This window comes from Mytilus californianus, unplaced genomic scaffold (genome assembly GCF_021869535.1).
Source record: "Mytilus californianus isolate M0D057914Y unplaced genomic scaffold, xbMytCali1.0.p SCAF_6, whole genome shotgun sequence".
Taxonomy (NCBI): Eukaryota; Metazoa; Mollusca; class Bivalvia; order Mytilida; family Mytilidae; genus Mytilus; species Mytilus californianus.
The window spans coordinates 45,567,962-45,577,612 of NW_026262712.1; the positions used below are offsets into that span (position 1 = coordinate 45,567,962).

Genomic DNA, 9,651 nt, shown 5'->3' on the forward strand with positions numbered 1-9,651 from the left:
GGTATAAATGATTACAAGTCTTTTATAGACTATGATAAATGTTTTTTTTTTTTTTTTTTCATCATTGTAATGAATAAAATCAATATTAATCATATGTATTATATATATATCATAATTTGTATTATAATTATTCTGCTTTTCATGGGCATTGAGATTGACAAATAAAGCTCTTATTCTTATTCCTATTCTTATATATATATGCGAGTCTTTCATGTTTGAAATAAAGATCATCTTATCCTTTACAACTCTTATCCACTAAACATATTGTTTCGTTTTGTTTATAAATTTCATTTTTAATTCGATCAATACTTATGCAACTGGTGAGTCGAAATTTCATCAACTCTGTAGAATAATATCACATCAAAACAACATAATATTCTATATTTAGGACAATTTGACCACTTTATTAGTGCAGTAGTCAAATTGTTCTGAATGTGTGCTCCAAACGGTTGATCATAAATATATGATAAGACAAAACAGCATTCCGTCAGATACACATCGTTGTAATGAAAACAAACCGCTTAAAAACTTACTCTAATGGTTGATTTCCATTCTACCTCATATTTATAGTATACAAGTAGCACATACAGGACTGACGAAGGAGTCAGCTTATATTACTCTGCAACTGTCGCTGGACCATTATCAATCAATTTTACACATAACACTTACAAAACGAATTTAATCGGCCACGATGATGGACCATGGGTTTGGTCAAAGATTTGTATAGTAAGAAATCCTTGGTTAGTCCAAATAATTATGACATCTTGAAAGGCTATTTTATTTTTTTGCCTTAACGCCTTCCTTCTAAGCTTTGCTGCATGCATTTAGAATTTGATTAATTTGCTTAAAATATTTTATTGACAATTTAAAAAGTTATAATCAACCTACAAATAACCTTTCCCAATAGAATAAATATTAACCATTTGCCTGTCTGAAAGAATTACATTTAATAATTACAATTATCTTGTACAAATCAATTAAATTAATACATCAAGCACATAGACTTATGTATATTATGCTTAAATGATTAATGAACTAAAAAGGATTCAATTGCAGAAAATAATCAAAAAAGAAAAAATTAACTCTTTGTCTTGGTTTACTAATGTATCCTGTAACACTAGATAAATATTTTTATTATCCCTTTTGAACCTTAAGCTTCTTTCTTGTGGCAGATCATATAATGAGATTTTAGATTTTAGCCAGCAAATAAAATTAAATTTTTTTGTCAGAAACTGAACGTTTTCATTCAAATTGATGTGGACATTGATTATAAAGCTTCCAGAGTGATGTTCACTTATTGAAAGTGTGCAAAAAAATGTTCCCGTAAAAAGGTGTGAAAATTATATAAAGTTCAAAAATTAATAGAACTTGCTTTTTTATACGGCCGCAAAAATTTTGTCCAGAAACCAATGTGTCTTCGGACAACAACGACGAAACGACGACGACGTGATACCAATATACGACCGCAAAATTTTCAAAAATTAAAACAAATTTTTGAAAAGTTTCAAGAAGAAATCTTCGATTGCACAGTATTGCGCATTAGATTTGTAAGATCTTTGACCACATTTATTTTGTGTCAGAAACCTATATTATGTCAAAAATTTGATCACAGTCCAAATTCAGATAGTATCAAGCTTGAATATTGTGTCCAAATTTGCCCAAACTGTTCAGGGTTCGACCACTGCGGTCGTATGAGGCTGCGCTCAGCGAAGCATTTTATTACTATTTTTATAAATTTTTTATTTGTTTGTCGATTGATTGTTTTACCCCACGTCTCCTTTTAAACATATTCTAAAGTAACTGGTTTGGACATTTTTCTCTAAAACAATGGACCATTAGATTCCAATTCCACCCTGACAATGAAATCAACATGAAAAAAAAAACCAAAATCAAACTTTAAAAGAGAGGTAAAAGATACTCATCAGTTGAAAACAAATGCCATTTCAAAGGAGGAAAAACTTCGAAAAGACAAACAGTACATAAAAGACAACATAGAAAACTAAAGACTAGGCAATACAAACACCACCTAAAACTGGGTGTGAACTCAGGTGCTCCAGAAGGGTAAGAATATCCTGTTCCACATGTGGCACCCGTCGTGTTGCTCATGTAAGTAAAAATTCGATGATAAGTCTATTTTGGAAGATCAAATTCGAGGAAAAGAGGACGGAGTTGTGGTTATAATTTTTGGTTTATAATCAGTTTTAAATTGCCTTGCTATGCCACTGTTTTTCCCGTTTGAATTGTTTTACACTAGTCATTTTGGGGCCCTTTATAGCTTGCTGTTCGATGTGAGCCAAGGCTCCTTGTTGAAGGCCGTACTTTGACCTATAATTGTTAACTATTTATACATTTTGACTTGGATGGAGAGTTCTCACATTGGCACTCATACCACATCTTCTTATTTATATTATGAAGTTGTTGAAAAGTCAGGCAAGAGGTAGTGAGGCCAGGTCATAAACATTTTACACATCACAAATATACCCTGATACTAGATAGTGCCAATGAATGAGAAGTTTCATCTGGGACCTAGTCCAAGTTGTGATACAGTCATAGGAATTAGTCTTTTAGACTTTTAAAATATTTTCAATGATAAAGTTTTGAGTCTGCTTTTAAAATTAAAACAATAGAAACACTTTGATATACCAGAAATGTATTTTCCAGTTTAAAGACAGCTGATAAAGGATATATATACATATGCATTAATGAAGAAAACAAAAGAAACCAATTTGAAGTCAACATGGAGAGATCTGTAGCAATAATTGGTGGTGGTATTTCTGGTCTGGTTTGTGCTGCCAGACTTAAGCAACTTAATATGAACAATGTTACAGTTTTTGATACAGGTATTTTTATAAAATAAAATTTTCTTTGGTTACATCTTCTGACATCAGACTTGGACTTCTCTTGAACTGAATTTTAATGTGCGTATTGTTATGCGTTTACTTTTCTACATTGGCTAGAGGTATAGGGGGAGGGTTGAGATCTCATAAACATGTTTAACCCCGCCGCATTTTTGCGCCTGTCCCAAGTCAGGAGCCTCTAGCCTTTGTTAGTCTTGTATTATTTTTAATTTTAGTTTCTTGTGTACAATTTGGAGTTTAGTATGGCGTTCATTATCACTGAACTAGTATATATATTTGTTTAGGGGCCAGCTGAAGGACGCCTCCGGGTGCGGGAATTTCTCGCTGCATTGAAGACCTGTTGGTGACCTTCTGCTGTTGTCTGTTCTATGGTCGGGTTGTTTTCTCTTTGACACATTCCCCATTTCCATTCTCAATTTTATTCATAGAAATTAAATAAAAACTAATATTAAAAATGTCTAAAAATAAAAGGTTATCTCCCTTGAAAAAAATGTAACATGATTGCTGTGTGATATTTACAAATGTTTATATTTTAAAACTATATAATAATTCCTTCAAACTAAAAAAATGACCTCTTTTACTTGAAAAAAAATTTTCCATGGAGATTTTCTTGAAATTTATACTAAACAAAACACCTAAATGATTTTTTAAACTATACTGTTTAAAATAAGATATTGATACCCAAAGAAATGAATACCAAATGAAAATGGAGTAAATTGAACTTTAAAGATACAACTTCATTTTTCTTTAAAAAGAAGTTGATATTATACATTTAATTTTCCTAGCCTTAGGGAGATATTAGGCATTTATTTCCCATGCCTGAGGGAGATATGAAGATTTATCCACCCAAGAAAATTCATATTTCAAGAGGGCATCGCAAGAGGGAAGTAAAAATTTTCGAGGGTGTACAAATCTTCATATCTCCCTAAGCCAAGGGAAATGAATGTTTTATTCCACTGCCTATACTTTTTTTACTTCCTAAACATAAAATATTAATTTACATACATTTTTTTCTTATCCGCTTGTTTATATTTATAACTAAACATGACATACACAATGATAAACAGCAACGACCAAAAGTTAATTATTTGTTCTTTTTGTTGTTGTTTTTAGGACTAAAATAATTATGAACACGAAAATAACTACTACGCTATTAAAAAAATGTTCAAAACGTTATATATATTAACCACGTGATTAGTTGCACAAGGAAGTCTCAATGTTCAGAAAAGAATATGATACTCAGAGGGGAATATGAAGTATTGTTCAACATCACGTGGGAGAGTCTCAACTAATCAAAAGTTGATTTTGCTATCATTATTTACAAACAGTGGAATAAGAAGATTTATAGCCCTTTATAGCTTGCTGTTCGGTGTGAGCCAAGACTCCGTGTTGAAGGCTGTACTTTGACCTATAATTGTTAACTTTTTATACATTGCGACTTGGATGGAGGGTTGTATCATTGGCACTCATACCACATCTTCTTATTTATATTGTTCACCATAAGAAAATTCATGTATTAATAGAACTTCTAATGGGTACACAAACTTTCATATCTTCCTATGGCAAGGCACCCGCAAGAGAAATGAAAATTTATTCTTCTGCTTAAACATGTACTATTTTACTAAATCTTAAAAGTCAAAATTAAGGAAGACACAATATTTTAAGGGGAATATGATGCTCAGAAGAGAATATGAAGTTTTGTCCAATGGCACATTGGATGCTCTCCACCAATCAAATATTAATTTATCTATCAATATTTACATGCAGTGGAATAACATGAATAATGCATATTGAAAAATGATAGAAAATTTGCCAAACTCCTTCATGTCCTTGAGAATAAAAATGGATGAGATACTAAGACATGTAAGATATTTTATTATATTTTACTTTAAAATTGTTACAAAATTTGTATTTTTTTATCCTACCTAGGTAAACACGGACCTGGAGGAAGATGTTCCAGTCGTACAGTCAATGTAGATGGAAACTTGCATACATTTGACCATTCTGCTCAGTATTTTACAGTCTCAGATCAACGATTTGCCAAAATTGTCTCATTTCTTCATAAACAAGGGGCTGTGAAAATATGGAATGGTAAAATTGGACACTTAAAAGAAGGGAAGTTTACTCAGGATGACCAGTTGACTCAAGCTTTTATAGGCTCTGACGGAATGGTGTCCATTCCAAAATGTCTAGCAAGTCTAGTTCAAATAAAAGGACCATCATGGGTGGCAAACGTTGAATGGGATTCATCACTTGGAAAATGGAAGGTTGACAAATATGGCTTCTTTAATTATTTGGTGATTGCTCATAATGGGAAATGTGCAGATAATTTAATGTCAAATGCAGGTGTACCAAACATTCATCGACTGTTACAAGTTAGATTTAGTGATACTTTGAATATGAGAGATAACAAAATGCAACTTTGTTCAATATGGGCACTACTTGTTGCATTTCCTTCCTCACTCAAACTGCCATATGCTGCTGCTCATGTTGAAGACAATCAGATTTCCTGGATAGCAAACAACACATCCAAAATGGATGCCAGGGCAACTTTAAGTAAATCCATTGAATGTTGGACAATTTTTAGTACCAAATCTTTTGCATCTGCCAACAAAGTTCCACAAGAACATATACCACCAGCAAAAGCTAAAGATATAACAAACACTCTTCTCTCTGCTTTTGGTAGAGTCACACGGATGCACAAGCAATTACCTCCCCCTTGTTTTACACGGGTACAGTTATGGGGTGCAGCTGTTCCCCTGAATGTTCTACAGAACAAGGATGAATGTGTGTTTGATGGACAACATAACATAGGGATATGTGGTGACTGGTTAGTTAGTCCCAGCATACAGGGAGCTGCTGTTAGTGGCTTGGCTTTAGCAGAAAAGATACACAATAATTGTTCAGGTAAATTAAGATATAAAAAGACCAATTTTAGATAATTTTTCAAATTCTGATTATGTTAACATTCCATTTCACAGTTTAATGATACACAAATATTGCCAGCTTTAAGTTGGCATCAATACATTAAATAATCAGTACTGTGGATTCATTTATTTTCGTGGGTAACAATTTCTGTGGATTGTAGAAAACTTTTGCATTTTCGTGGATATTTTATATAATAAATTTTGTGGTTTGCAAAAGTCTGCATACATTCCTATAGAAAATTAGTAATTTGTTGAACATTTAAATTCGTGTTTCCTCTCTGACCGCGAAATACACGAAAATTGGTATCCAACAAATAATAATGAATTCACAGTATTTACTTGTTATGGAAAACCCTTGAATTAAAGTGTATATCTTGTGGATATTGAAACAAACAATAAAATGAATGACTTAGCAGTAGTTTTGCTACATTTTTCTTCATTTATTAGAATATCTGTTGAAATGACATTAGAGAGGTTGATTAGAATGAATGATTGTTTATTAAATTATGTGATGTTAGTAAAAATCACATAAAAACAAGCAATTAATTTATAGAATTATTATACTAAAAACTAAAGATATTATATATGTTCCATGAATTGATTGAAATATACAAAGAATTAGTATTAAATTCTATCTGAAACATGACAGGAGACAATTGTTAAAATTATTAGTTATACTTTTCTCAACAGTAGCTTATGGTTGACCATAATCATAAAATAAATACAGTCAAACCTGAATATAAAGGTCACCCTTGGGACCAGAGAAAAATAACCTTAAAAAAAGGGTGACCTCTGAGGTTCTAAATGCATAAGGATTACTGCAGCTGAAATAAGAACATTGGCCTGACAATACAGGTCTTTGCAAAATAGAGGTTACCTTTATAGAAGGTTTGACTGTACAGGTACATGTACCAAGTACACCTACAGAGATTGTTACAAGGGAGATAAATCATGATTTTACAGTAAATTATCATAGGTTGTCTTTTATCTTGATAATCCATTTTCTTCGTGAATAGAAATCCATTTCTTTTAGTGAATTTTACAGTCCCTTTGTTACCTTTTGCAGGTTCTACAAGAAATAGTACAGATTTACTACCAAGATTCAAACCAGCAGATTCAGAAACAATAGGAGCTTTTCCTTCTAATCCAGGAATGATATTCAACCCAAAATAAATAATTTCTTTCTCAGGCCTTATTTGTTCTCTTTAATGTGATTCCTCAAATTAGTTTCCTGGAGTCTTTAGTTATGCATGCTTAATTTTTTTTTTTTTTTTTTTGCATTTTACAGGGAATATGAAAAGTTGGATTTTACTTAAGTACACTTTTCTGAAAATAACTTATGAAATATAAGACAGATTCAAAATGATTTGAATCTATTTTGAAAGTGGCAATATTCTTGAATTAAAGGTTATGCATTAATTCATGAAATTTTCTAATTTCTTTTTAAGGTACAATTTGAAATTTTTATTTAAAAAAAAGAAGGAAAGAAGTCTCCCTCCTAAAATGTAATCCACACATCACATCTTTGAAAATACTAGTATTGTATGATTGCATATGGTGCCCTCTCGAAACTGTCCACTAAATACCAGTATGGACAAGGAGGTAAACAACAACAGATGAGGGGGGGGGGGGGGGGGGGTGGGACCTTTATCGGGACTCCGGGATCAGGTGTTTTAAAGCTTGGGATTTCGGGATTGATCCTTTATGATCCGGGAATTCTTTTTTCAAATTTCGGGATGTCAGGATTTAGATTTCTTTAAATTCGGGACCTCAGGATTTCATGTTTTTAAGCCCGGGATTTCGGGATCAGGACCCCTCCGATCACCCCTCACAGGTCAACATATGGCCCTCATCATTGAGCAAAACCCCACCAGAACAGCAAGATTTACAAGGTTAGGTATATAAAAGGAAAACAAAATGTAACACAATTTATGAGAGAAAACTAACAACCTGATTTAAGAAATAAATGATAATTCAGAATACTTTTGCAGGGATTGAAATTGCCCTATTGTCATATGCATGTTGAACTGATTGACATTCATATTTTTAAAGGATTAACATCACAGGTCACATATTAAAACTCTGGAAAACATTTAATCTAAGTTTCTTAGGATTCAATATGTAGGATAAGTTTTAAATCAGCATGTTGTAAGAGCCCAATACTAACCATAAACATGTATAAAACAAACAAAAAAAGAAACTGTTATCTTACAATAAACACTTTAAAATCCTTAAAAATGACAGCAGAGAAAGAGTTTAACAGAAATGGCCAAATATACATGTATGAATAGTAACAATTCATTTTTAGAAAAAAAGCAAAACAAAAATAGAAACATTATGTTATAGATAATGCATATTTTAAGGTTTTTCTTGTCGTATAACACCGAGGGGTGTCAGGATTGATCAAATTAAAGACCGACCTCATTTTTATAGCTTTTTGGTCAATAATAAGTTTTCATGGTTTTTGTAGAGCCTGGGAGTTCAGTCGCAGAAAGCTCGACATAAGGATAGTGATCCGGTGGCGGCGGCATTAACTAACTTTTTAAAAGCTTAATATTTCAGAAGGTAGAAGACCTGGATGCTTCATACTAACTTTGTATATAGATGCCTTATGATATGAAGTTTCCTACTGTCATATGTCCATTGTCCTTGACCTCATTTTCATGGTTCAGTGACTACTTGAAAAAAAAGTTAAAATTTTTTGTAATGTAAATTTCTCTCTTATTATGAGTAATAGGATAACTATATTTGGTATGTGCCTACCTTGCAAGGTCCTCATGTCTGATAGACAGTTTTCACTTGACCTCAACCTCATTTCATGGATCAGTGAACAAGTTTTCATGGTCAAGTCCATAACTCATCAGATACTATAACCAATAGGTCTACTATATTTGGTGTGTGTAATGATTGTAAGGTGTACATGTCCAACTGGTAAGTGTCATCTAATTTTGACCTCATTTTCATGGTCCAGTGGTAAAAGTTAAGTTTTTGTTTTGATCTGTTTTTCTAATACTGTTTGCAATAGGTCAACTATATTTGGTGTATGGAACTATTTTACGATGTACATGTCAGTTTAGCAGGTTTTATTTGACATTGACCTCATTTTCATGGTTCATTGCTCAAATGTTAAGTTTTTGTGTTTTGGTCTGTTTTTCTAATACTGTATGCAATAGGTCAACTCTATTTAGTGTATGGAAATATTTTACAAAGTACATGTCATTCTGGCAGGTTTTATTTGACCTTGACCTCATTTTCATGGTTCATTGCTCAATGTTAATTTTTTGTGTTTTGGTCTGTTTTTAAGCAATTGGTCAACTATATTTGGTGTATTGAATGATTGTAAGGTGTATATGTCTGTCTGGCAGGTATCATCTGACCATCACCCTATTTTCATGGTTCATTGGTCAATGTTCAGTTTTCCTGGTTAACTTTGTTTCTTAGATACTACATGTATAAGCAATAGGTCAACTATATTTGATGCATGGAATGATTTTAAGGTGTACATGTCTGTCTGGCAGGGTTCATCTGACCTTGACCTCATTTTCATTGTTCATTGGTCAATAAAAAATTTCCATGGTTGGGTCTGTTTCTTTTATACTATAAGCAATAGGTCATCTATATTCTGTGTATGGAATGATTTTATTAAAGGTGTACATGTATTTCCGGCTTGGTTTATCTGACCTTGACCTCATTTTCTTGGATCATATATGTTAATGTGATACTTGTAGTTAAACTTTATATTTAGGACTATCAACATAAAATCAATGGTCAGTATAGTAGGCTACACATTTCCGCGTGTGTCATTTTATCAGATACTATAAGCAATAGGTCAACTATATTTGGGGAATGGAATGATTGGAAGGTGT

General features: G+C 32.4%; 2 protein-coding genes across 3 annotated transcripts in view; one reads left to right on the top strand and one right to left on the bottom strand.

Annotated features, from left to right (window-relative positions):
- The window catches only part of LOC127706428 (uncharacterized), a 46,725-nt gene extending 46,092 nt beyond the window's left edge, over positions 1 to 633 (bottom strand). Inside the window, exon 1 of the mRNA XM_052211058.1 lies at positions 534 to 633. The gene's annotated coding sequence lies outside the window, so the exon portion shown is untranslated. The remainder of the gene's footprint in view (positions 1 to 533) is intronic.
- On the top strand, positions 310 to 6,974 carry LOC127706435 (renalase-like). Of its 2 annotated transcripts, none has more exons than XM_052211069.1 (4): positions 310 to 320; positions 2,662 to 2,840; positions 4,788 to 5,765; positions 6,852 to 6,974. In XM_052211069.1, the coding sequence occupies exons 2-4, from the start codon at positions 2,738 to 2,740 to the stop codon at positions 6,956 to 6,958; spliced, it is 1,188 nt and encodes a 395-aa protein (XP_052067029.1). In that variant the 5' UTR covers positions 310 to 320; positions 2,662 to 2,737; the 3' UTR covers positions 6,959 to 6,974. The 2 variants fall into 2 exon arrangements, with proteins under 2 accessions (XP_052067029.1, XP_052067028.1); XM_052211068.1 differs by lacking the exon at positions 310 to 320 and adding an exon at positions 624 to 740.
- The last annotated feature ends 2,677 nt before the right edge of the window (positions 6,975 to 9,651 follow it).